The sequence below is a fragment of the Rhododendron vialii genome, chromosome 11a (genome assembly GCF_030253575.1).
Source record: "Rhododendron vialii isolate Sample 1 chromosome 11a, ASM3025357v1".
Lineage (NCBI taxonomy): Eukaryota > Viridiplantae > Streptophyta > Magnoliopsida > Ericales > Ericaceae > Rhododendron > Rhododendron vialii.
In genome coordinates, this window is record NC_080567.1 from 38719607 (window position 1) to 38731107 (window position 11501).

The 11501-nt window shown below is 37.8% G+C and overlaps 1 protein-coding gene and 1 pseudogene across 8 annotated transcripts; one reads left to right on the plus strand and one right to left on the minus strand.

The window, feature by feature from the left end:
• Window positions 1-454: 454 nt before the first annotated feature.
• Window positions 455-6320, minus strand: LOC131308308 (probable hexosyltransferase MUCI70; annotated as a pseudogene).
• A 543-nt stretch (window positions 6321-6863) lies between these two features.
• Window positions 6864-10998, plus strand: LOC131308309 (protein EIN6 ENHANCER). Of its 8 annotated transcripts, none has more exons than XM_058335220.1 (4): window positions 6864-6980; window positions 8396-8580; window positions 9597-9664; window positions 10658-10998. In XM_058335220.1, exons 2-4 carry the CDS (start codon window positions 8409-8411, stop codon window positions 10787-10789), a joined length of 372 nt encoding a protein of 123 aa, XP_058191203.1. In that variant the 5' UTR covers window positions 6864-6980; window positions 8396-8408; the 3' UTR covers window positions 10790-10998. The 8 variants fall into 8 exon arrangements, with proteins under 8 accessions (XP_058191203.1, XP_058191204.1, XP_058191199.1 ...); XM_058335221.1 differs by having other exon boundaries at window positions 6881-6980; window positions 8409-8580; XM_058335216.1 differs by having other exon boundaries at window positions 6896-6980; window positions 9573-9664.
• Window positions 10999-11501: the final 503 nt, after the last annotated feature.

The following is an 11501-nucleotide window of genomic DNA, read 5'->3' on the forward strand; positions in this document are numbered from 1 at the left end:
GTTTCATCCTAACTGGCGCTTGTTTTGCTTAGGATTATGCCTTGGGTTTGGATTTGCAGTACGGGGGTTGAGATAGTGTTTCTTTGCAAGTGGGAGGATAGGATTAAGAAAACGCAGTTATTTTCAAATGAGGAGGTTCTTATTTTAGTTCAAATAAGGACCTTTCCATTTCAGAATGAGGATATTTTTTTTATCATATTCAGAATGAGTGAGTAATTTTACCATTTTAACATGGAATATTTTGGTCATTCTATAGACATGGGCAGTTCTGGTAGTTGAGTGGTAAGCGGTGATAAATATATAACCTAAAAATAAACCATGCCGCCAACTTCCGCCTCTAAACACTCCGATTTGATTACAGGGTTCGTCATGACCAAACCTTGCTATTGCACACACAACCTACTACCTGTACAAACGTAGTCATCCAAAAATATCAGAAGTGAACTTACATGTTGACCTTTGATCACCAGCAGCTTTAAAAATCAATGGAATTTAAACTCATCCTGATCTTGATGTTCTTGCTACCGGTGGAAGTACAACTGAATCAAGGTTCCCAGGATAAGGAGTCCACAAACCTAATCCTCCCCTACTTTCTTTCAAACTGCTATTCTTGCCCTTAAACTCATCCAAAGATTTCACCCATTCAACTTTGGAAGAATGTTCACGAGTGTGTGGGTGCAACACAAAGAGCGAGTTGTACTCACAGTTTGGGAACATAAAGAATTTAAACAGACCCCCTAATTTGTAAACAACATAGCCAAAGCTTAGCTGGTCTCTCGGTGTAAAGAGGTTGACCTCGTTGAACCACAAGCAGCTAAACAAGTTATTCAGTGCCGTATGCTCACCTATAATGATGGCTCCCTCTGGAACATCTGCATTTCCCAAAAATCAGTCAATAAAGCAAGAAACACGTGGCGGTGGGGGGTTTATCTTATTTGCTTTTACTGATAGTATCGGTAAAAGCAATGTGAAAATAGTGCAGGTAGCAGGACTTCGTGATTCAACACGATATTGCTTCTAGGCAAGTGTGGTAGGCTGGGACTACTAATCAGCGGATACAGGTAGACATGCATTTCTATTGTACAAGCACTTAGAAGTTGGTTTCAACAAGATAAACAAGATGAGATTCTATTTTGAAACTGAACCACATCCGCTAACATGAAACAAAGTTATTATGTTAGGGTTCATGAGATTAAAAAGATTATCCTTCTGAGTTCTCCACCAAAATAAATACTGCAAAACCCATCTCTCAGAAGGAGATACATGGGCGTTTATTTTGAGGTGTCTCAGATCATAACTTTCATATTCATGGCCTTGCTTGAGAACCCAAAATAGAAGAAAAGAACAAGAAAACCAAAAACCAAGATAAGCATGGATTCCTTCCTTTCCTTACCACTAATGGTTTTTTTATTTGGAATCCATGGCTCCATTCCTTCGTAAAGGTAAATTTTCATTTGAAGATCAATGAGAGGTCGAGCATATTGCTTCCTCCGTTTATTCGCATCAGCCTCCTCATAGATACTGTGATGGTGCTTATGCTGAGCAATGGCAAATGTGTGCTTCCCACGCCACAAGTATCTGCAGAATGTAACAGAACGGTCTTAGCCAATTAATCTAAGTCAACTTCATTAGATCATCTCAGAAGCCACTGAATTACTGCAGACTTTCTTTAGTAATATCCAAATGTTTGAATTTTTCAATGGCACAAGTATATTCCAACCAATTAGGTGCATTAAAAATTGTTTTCGAGTAGGAGTAATATACTCTGCTTATGAAAAATGGAGAGGAACTATGCATGTGCACAGAAGAAGCATTGGTCCCGTGCATCACAATATAGCTGTGAATCATCTCTTTTGATATTGCTGTGATCTTTTGTATTTACTTAGTTTGCCTCAGTCGCTTTTTAGCTACGTTTTAGGAAAGATTTTGCATTCGGAATCTTAAGAAAGATTGACCGAAGATTTTGGACCATAATCTTTTTTGAAAGGGGACTAAAATCTAAGATGTGCTTGCCATTCTTTCTCATGAGTGTTTAAGAGAACAAAGGGGGGAGGTCAATGAGATAGGAGGGTAGTGTCTCGTGGATTTTTTTGCTTTTTTTTTTGTGCACAAAATAATAGGATGCCACGTAGACTACGTTTGCCTATTCTGTTAAAAAAAAACAGAGACTATGTTTGCCTATACATACTATTGATAGATGAGAATACCTAATTTGTTCGTATGAATGAAGTACAGTAGACCAGACCTTTCTAGAACAAGCAATGGATCGACTATTAGCTCCATTTTACCATCAATCCAGATGACCTATGGGTTAATATCTTGGGAACCTTTCCATTCCTCCTGGGTTCATCATAAGGTTGGTGTTTCAGCAGAATAAGACGCCAAATACCAACCCATCGTCCACCATCCTCTCTGACAGTAGCATTTTTCTTCATGAAATCGAATGATACTTCGTCAACCACCATAAGAAAACAGAAGAGCTTCTAAGAACGTGGGCTGATATTTGAAGGCTGATGAGGCAAATCATATCCATCAAAAATGCCAGATGCAACCACAAACCTACACCTCTCCACATATTTGATGTCTTTGGATTCCATTTCTGCACCACCACCTTGATTGAAACCACAGTGCACCTGAAGATAGGATACATAGCAAAACAAAGTAAAACTGGCATAAAATCAAAAGGGCAAGAGTGACTCATCAGTCTCATAAAACCAAAGTGCACTGGAAGATAGAAATAGAATACAGCGACCAAGAAAATCAGATTAAAAATCAGAAGAGAAGGCATAAGTGACATTGTATATCTTTTCGGTTTTACTCATCATAAGGCATAGCTGCATCATCTGCAGCGGCAGTTATCCAACAGTTTTCCCTTTTAGCAGGGAACTTTACAAGTTATATGCAATACAACAAATGAAAAACAACTAAGATATGGAATCAGACAAGGCTTGCTCAATTGATTCGTTCCAATTTGACCGTCAAAAAAATCCAATCAAATACCTTCAGCTATCCACTTAAAAAAGAAACGCAACCCCCCCCCCCCCCCCCCCCCCCCCACACACACACACACACACACAAATAAATAATAAAAGAACAGGACCAACTGGGGTATTGGGTCAGGGCTTTCATTAGCATCTGGTTCATTACATGGCCTTGGCCTCATTTTGTGCTGCAAATCTTCCAAACTCTCCAAATATATCCAGACTAGTGGAGTTATTTTTCCAAACACTCATCTGGTCTCAATGTATAATCTTCAGCTACGTTACATGCGCTCATCTAAATGTAAAAAATAGTTTGTCACACAAGGAAATCAGATGACGCAAATAAATGATGGACATCCATAAGTACCATCAATCAAGAAAAATGCATGGGCTGGTGGGGCGCTAGCATCCCTGAGGTAATTGGCCCCCTGCAGATTGCCATAGCATTATTTTTTCTAGTGGTCAATCATCGTGCAGGTTACAATGAATTAATTGTTTTTTAAACTATATAGATTGCAATAGCATGTTACAGGAAACTAGATCATTACAATCATCAATGACGAAAAATTTGTTGGAGCCCCATCATGCTATTAGCTTAACACACGGTAGTTTTTCACCTTCATGGTCGACTTTAAGTTAAAACTCTCCTGTCTTTGCAACCAGCTTTGATGCCCTCCAAATAGTGGAGTTGACTGAGATCCATTATTTGCTATGTTATCCTCCGTAATATACAACAAGCGGTGAACAACTTTGTCAGGAGTTCTTCTCTTTGGAATAACTATTTTGTCTGGGTCATCCGCAAGGGGAATAGGACAACCTAATTGCATACAGCACAAATGATATCATTCACCAACTTTAAATTGAAATAATAGCTTCCAAGTTCAAACAAGAGAAATGGCTGCGTGCTTACGGTGTGGTGGTTTTGGTACAAGTCCCATCGTGTCTAACATTATAAAAACATTGCCATATCTATTACAAATAGCTGCACATGATGCAGAACAACATAGAACCATCATTTCAAATGACTAATAGAGAAAAATCTGCGAATATCTGCGTTTGAAATTTGAATTACAAGTGAGTTTTAACTTTTTCATCTATATGCATGGACTACTCAAAAGATTACATTTCAGTAAAAAAAAAAAAAAACTCATTGGTTTTATTAAATGCTGAGAATTCCTAACTCATATAACAACATTCAAGATTCATTGTTACTCTAGACTAAAAGCATGTTTCTTCCCCAACACAATGCTTTCCCCAGAGGGACCCAGTTTGAACAATAGCTATTCATATAATTCTATTTTCAGCAACCACAGCTTTCCATAACTATAATTACCTGCTCTTTGTTGATTCCAGTTAATGTCATTGCATCTTGAGTCAAAAATTTTGACACAAAGGTGGGATGTCAGGTAAAGAAAGAGTTTCAGTCCACCAGAAGTTAAAACTAAAATTGCCATAAGAAGAGACTGGAAAGTACATCTTCCAATGATTCAGAATCCTAATTGACAGATTGCTAATTGGATCGATATCAACGTATCAGAATTGCTGAGATTTTCTATTTCTTTCTGTTTCATTTTTTGTTGCTATTAGAGAGGATTGTTCTCTATATTTAATCAGCAGCAAGAGAAATTTTTCCAAACATATATGTAAAGACCGGCTCACAGTAGGTGTATGCCACCGCATTACAGCTTTAAACAAGCACCAAGAACTAGAAAAGGAATCCCCGACAATAAAAATGTGAGTACAAAGAACATAAGCAGTATCTCCTTAACTTAAATGGTGCAATTCAGATATTTTTTTTTTTTTGAAAAATCACCTTTTATGACCCAACTTCCATGTCTTTTTAAGTATTAAGAACGAACTTGCAGTTTATTCAAAATGTCCACTGTTTGCCTGAAAGAACTACTTTCTACTCAAATTAATTATCACCCCTCACCAGCTTAGAAAGAAAGAAAGCATTAAGAGCAGTGTTTTGATATCTCATTTCAGTATGTTTGCCTTGCGATATCAGGAGAGGATACATAATTTATCTAGCATCAATGACCGGTATTAGGGGTTCTGAAGAAGGATCCGTCCGTGCCATGTCTAGGACTTCTAGTTCTACTTTAATTCCCCAAATAAATTCTTCTTGTTACTTTAAATCTCCTAGCCAAACTGTAAGAGACCATCCAAGTTCTGCACCGTGGCAATGACTCTCACATGCAACACATTGCCAAAACCAAACCAAACCACACCGAACGAGGCCTTGTAGTGCCAATCGACTGTTGTTTGCTAGATGAATTTGTTTTCAACATTGAACAACCTATCGCAGGGGTTTCTTCTTGCAAATATTCCAACTAATTCTGAAAAAGAGATGATCATGACCTTCTTTCATTATTCGCCTACATAATTGAAGTATGATACCAAAGAAAAAAAAATTGTCAAATTCAGTTTGTACAAGTTGATAAATACTCCACTTTATCCATCCTGCAAAAAAAATAATCTGGATACCTACTGTATTATGCAGCACATACATACAACTATCTCCAATCGATGTTGACCAAAAAAAATGGAAGGAATTTACATGAAAAAGACTCATATTGCTACCTCCAAAGTCCAAAGTACCTGAAAAGAAAGCTAGCGAAGATTGGCAAGACCAAACGTGAAATAGGAGCACAATAAGAATGAGCAACATCCACAATATGCCCCCAACAAGAACCAAACGAATAAAACCCATCTTCCAGACAACCTTTGTTGCATAATCTTGAGTAAACCTCACCGGAGAAAATAACCCACCTCCTGCATCTGCATCAACCACCCACGTAATTTTACGGTTTTACCTCCCATTTTGTGCCCCCTTAAAGATCTCACCATCATATACAACTAATAATGCATACATCAATACATGTATGTGGGTGTGGAAATGATCTACCTTTAGTTTGCTGATGGGTATTATTACGCTCTGCTCTCCGGCTTGCACGTAAAGAAACGGAGCGTTGGAAGTCGCTTTCCATAATTCAATGCCTTTGAAAAGGAAGAAGCTAAATGATCATAAGCTCCTTCGCTGGAATCAGGAGCGTAATCTATTGACAACGATAGTTGCAGTAGGATAAGAGCCTAGCTCTGGAAAACCTTAATGGAATCACAATCAAAGATATTCGAAAAACCCACGTACCGTATAGAATTGGCGAGCGATGTGGAGATAGTTCTGAGCTTTCTTGAAAATTCAAGCACGAGATTATTGGTTCACGTTGTTCTTGTTGAGGAGGCTAGCGAAGAAGGAAGGTTGGTCTGCTGAAGAAGAGCATAAATTCTTTGAGTAGAACGAGCGGTGGGCCCGTGTCGTACGGGGAGTGATTACGGAACTTAATGCACCCGTTTGGATGCCGGAGAAAGAATTGAGGTATTGAATTGTATAAAATAATAGGGGTATTTAGACTATTAGTTAAGAATGATATATAGGCCTCCAATAATGTGACTTTTTTGAAGGGAATTAAATAATATTGATTTGGATGAGGACAATGAAGTATTAGAAAATGAGATTAAATAGTATTTTAGTTTGGATATGAGATAAATTTAGGGTATAATAAAAAATGAATGATGTAAAAAAATTATTAAATTATTTTTTTATCCTTGTGCAGTAATAAATTAGATTATTCATTAAGTTAAATATAAAATTACAAAAGTCAATAAATTAGTTTGTTTTCATAACGAAGCAATAATAATTTATTTTACTAATAAGTTAATTAATTTAATAAGTATCAAAAATTATAATTCGTTTTTTTAAAATACATAATTTCGTTTATTTTGGATCTACGGCAATCAATAATCTCTTTTTTTTTAAAGCACAGTAGATGGGGTGGGGCTGCATGAGCACACATGCACTCAATAATTTTTCCTATTCCTTTTTACTGCCCGTGTTATTGCCGTAAAGAGAGAGCCCGCGCGACAGCAAAAGAAAAAGAAGAAGAAGAAGAAGCCCGGTTCGTCGTCAATCATCCGCGGCTCCTCGCCGTCGTCACGGTACGCCTCTCTCTCTCTCTGTTTTCCATTTTTCCCCATCTGTCATGCTTGTGTGTGATGAGGACTGAGGAGGGCGTTGAAATGGGAAGCTGTGGCTGGGGGAAGGGGGATAAGGAGGGTTGGAATCGTCAATTTTTGAGGGGTATTAGGGAGATTAAATATGAACACCTCAAACCATAGCCATAGGTTAGACCCCTGAATCCCCTTCTCGCCGGTGTTAGAGAAGAACGGGGGATAAGTAATACCCAGCCTCAATGGCTTCCCAAACCAGGGCTTATGTCGTGGGCCCAAGTACAAAAGAGGGGTATTGTTAACACCCCTTCCTAAGTCGGCATCCAAACGAGCCCTAATACTCCTTGATTAATTAAGATAAAGTGAAGTCTCAATAATACTGTATATTGAAGTCTTGGAATTACCTCATGTTTTAAATAGTAGAACTAAAAAATAGGATAGAGGCATAGGAGTATTGTTTAGTATCACTATTTAGATGTCTGCACGATTTTTTAATCATACTTTTTTGCTGACATTTCTTTTGGTTCGATGGTCACCGATGTTGAAGTTATTTTACACACTTCAACTAATTCTCTTCTTGATTCAATTAAAGCATATATGTTGGGACTAGAAAAATTACAATAAATTTTTTTTTTTTTTTCGATCGGAGTATAAGAATCAAATTCTAATTAATTGTGAGGGAGAAAATCCACCGACCAACTAGACTAACCTCGCCGTGGCTGACATTTGTTTTTTTTAAGAGATTGAAAAGGGATTGGAGAACACAATGTATGAGGAAATGTCCGTAAATTTTAAGATTTCTTAAGAAAAAACGAGGAAAATATTTTAAAGATTCCCATGAGGTTACGGCACTAAACGACGTCGTGGAGACCCGGTATAGCATCGAAATGAAAATTTTACACATACGGGCCGGAGAAGCCTTCGACCCGCTGTGGCTAGAAATCCACTTTCGTCAGTTTCGCGGGTCGGAATAAATATGAGGAGAAAATAGGCGCTTATTACAGACATCCCAATTTCAATCGAGCAAAGCTCAGCAGCTCTGGCAACGGTCTGTGTCTCCGGAAACCTCAAGGTACAGTAACTCTCTCTCCTCCCCTTCTGTTTTTCGTCGTCCCTCTCTCTCTTTCTCTCTGTGGTCATCTCCCTCTGTTCGTGAATTTAGATGCTTAAACATAATATAATAATATTGTTGCGGCCTAGTAAATGGAAGCATTGAACAATTAGGGCTCTTCGCTTATAAATACAGTCTCATTTTCGATAATTTTTCTGTACGTTAGAGTTCTGTTTTCATTTGTGCTTGATCTATATACTTCTTGTTTCCCCCCTAATGGAAGGGCTTCGAGGCTCTTTTGGAATGATTGTAATATTTTCCAGGACAATGCATCTAAATACTATGTTTTTAGGTTGTTCTTGCAGATGGATCAAGAAATAATCGAAGCAGAGCTAGTGTTGCCGACTCACCTTTGTTTTAAAAAAGTTCAGATGTATGAGAAGTACCCAAAGGGCCAACAGAGGGGCAGGTGGAAGCATCTCAAGCAAATTATCCAAGCTGAAAATTACCAGAACTATCCCCCTGATGAGCCCAATTGTGAGTTCAAGAAACGCGTTTTGCACCTTTCAATTTATAGATAGATTTGTTTCTCTTTTTCCAGTTAGTACTTAGCGTTTACCCCAAAAAGGATCTTGATAAGTTTACCTTTAGAAAGCTGGATGTTCTGTACTTGTGTCATATTGAAATTGTTACTAATAATTTACTAGATCACTTCAGACTCGTCTTCTAGTTTGGAAGGCCATAGTTAATCAACGAGGGACAAGTCCTAGCACTCCGTGCATGTGCAACCCCTGACTCACATGTAGAGAGGTAAATGAAGAGTCCATAGCCTAGGGATGACAAAGGAAATATTGTACACTTGAGGCACAAACAACGAGTCAATCAATCAGTAGAGTTCCAAAGCCCTCCAAAAACCTAACTTTGATATCAAGTTAAGACATGCAACTCAAAACTAATTGACAATGATTGGAGAGACTGCTACTAGTATGGAAAGTAATAATTAGCCAGTGTGCGACAAGGTCTAACATTCGTATACTAGGCTGGCTTTGTCTTAAGAAGGCTTTATTTGTTGGTAAGCTAGCTTGGGCCATGGATGCTGGATTTGCTGACAGAGGGACCCTCCTGGGAATCTGGTTATCACTGAGATCAGGAGATTGTGTTGAGTCAGTCCTGTCATTACTATCATAGACTAGAAAGCAAAGGGCCTGAAATATTTACTACTATCTTTTCCTCCTTTAAGCGCTTCTCTGGAAAAGTTCCGTGGATTGCTTTTCTATCAACCTTCATTCCGTCGATGTGCTGCATTATGAGTTGAATGGGACAGTGTTTGTCTACCATTATGGCGATCAATAGTTTGTTTGCAGTTCAGATTGTCGCTTGAAAGAGCAATTATCTGATCTTTTGTAGCTGTGTGAGTGAAGCACTGTGTGTGTAGCAGTTCCTTATCTTTATATTGAGTTGGGAAGTCACTATCAGGCTATACTCGCTCGAATTTTCACCCATGTTCTTCATCTTTTTTTTTTTGATAGGCATGTTCTTCATCTTGTTTGCAGATGTTAATATCGAATCGCCACCTTCCATGCATCCTTGCAAAAGAATTTGTGATATAACAGGATTTGAGGTATATAGGTTCTTTTTTTTTTAAAGATGGCTTCATTGTTGGTACTTTCTGCTCCATTCCATGGGCTACATGTTTTTGTTGTTGTTAAGGTCTGGTGGATGTTCAACTATGATTCTTCTGATCCCAACTAGATATGAAACATACTCCTATCCCTGCTTGGTTTTCTTCTGCTTTTCAAAGTAATAAGTTGAGCTGACCCGTTAATGCTCTAGATTTGGTTGTCCAACGCAACTTGAAATGTGTTGAGCACAGTTCACACTATTCTATCTTATTCAAAGCTTCTTTTTTCAGGATTAGCTGCACTTGTACTTGTTCATTGATGAACCTAATCTAGCCAATGAATTAGCTTTTGCTGAACCGAGCTGGAAGATTATTCAACTCCATTGTAATTCGTTAAAAGTCTAAGGGGAAATGAAGATGATAAAAACAAGGTGGCAATTATAAAGTCATGGTGTATTGATTTCCACGTTGCCTTGAAGTTTGAAGTGTAGGAATTCTCTCTGTCCAAACAAGAACTAAAAATTTTACTCCAGCAGTGTAAGGGTAAATCTCCCAAGTCCTCAATGGTGTATGAAGAAATGCCCTTCTTTACTAGGTGAAATCATATTTTTAAAAGGATCCATTGGGTGACATAAGACTGAGAGCACCCATTGTGTAATTTACTATTGTCACCTATTGTTTTATCGTTTAGTTCCATTTATTGAACTCATAGTGAGCTTTGCTAGTTTAGGGTGACAATGTACTAAAATGACTCAGGTGATGAGCATGAGTTCTTCAGTTTTAGCAGACTACTTTATATATGTGTTAATTGTATAGTAAAAAGTAGCAATTTGATACTACTCAAAAAAAGAAGAAAAGATTTATATTAGAATGTGTATTATAGTATCCATAGTTTTGAAGTTCCCCAATCTTTTTCTTCAGTGGTTCCTTTCTAACAGTACTATCTATGATTTCTGCTGAATGAATGGCTAAAGTTTTTATTCTGACTCGTAGGCACCTTACGTTGATCCAAGGACCAACCTCCGCTATGCAAATACAGATGTGTTCAAGCTCGTAAGATCCCTTCCTAACGAGTATGTTCAGAGGTATCTGGCTCTTAGAAATGCAGCAGTTGTTCTGAAGTAGCTTGCAAATAACTCATGGGACAACACGAGGCTGCATCTCTCTGGAAATGAAAACAGTGGCAGTTGAAGTAGGTTTTACATTTCGTTTCCATTATTTCTTCATGGGCCGTTTGCTGTACTATGTAAATTACCCCTATTAAAAGGAATTGACAGCATCATCTCCACTGTTGGGCTAATACTGGATCTATTTACCATGATGTTATTGTCCTAGAGGAGGTCATCCAATTCTTATCAATTGACATGGTTAGGACATAGACCCAAGGATTGTTACTCTTGCTCGTTGGAGTTTTAGCTCGAAGTGCTCAAACTAAACCTAATAAAGAAAACTCGTTATCTTGCATAATGAGGAGTGCTTTCATATGTTTAGGAGGAGCTAAAGTGAGGGGTTTGTTGTTTTGAAAAGATTGGTGTATAATGTGAACCAGCAAAGGCCTATTGGAGTCCCAATGCCCAGGGCTCATTCAAAATAGTAGTGGCTAGGATATACAAGCTGGTTTTGGACCAATAAGGGTGGTTTAGGAAAAATAAAATAGGTAGTAAAAGTGAATTATTGTTGTCTTTATTCAAATTTTCTTCGTGGGCTGGTTTCTTAAAGTTATGAGTTTTGATCATACAGAGTAATTTTTTACTTTTTCGATTTTTCTTTCGACACGAATCAATAATTCATATAAGTTTAATGCAAAACTAACAAATGCGATATTTAAAAATAAATA

Coding starts and splice junctions, on each gene's coding strand:
- LOC131308309 (XM_058335216.1), top strand. CDS start 8,409: ATGGATCAAGAAATAATCGAAGCAGAGCTAGTGTTGCCGACTCACCTT. Junction 8,581..9,572: donor TCCCCCTGATGAGCCCAATT/GTGAGTTCAAGA, acceptor TTTTTTTGATAG/GCATGTTCTTCATCTTGTTT. Junction 9,665..10,657: donor GTGATATAACAGGATTTGAG/GTATATAGGTTC, acceptor TCTGACTCGTAG/GCACCTTACGTTGATCCAAG.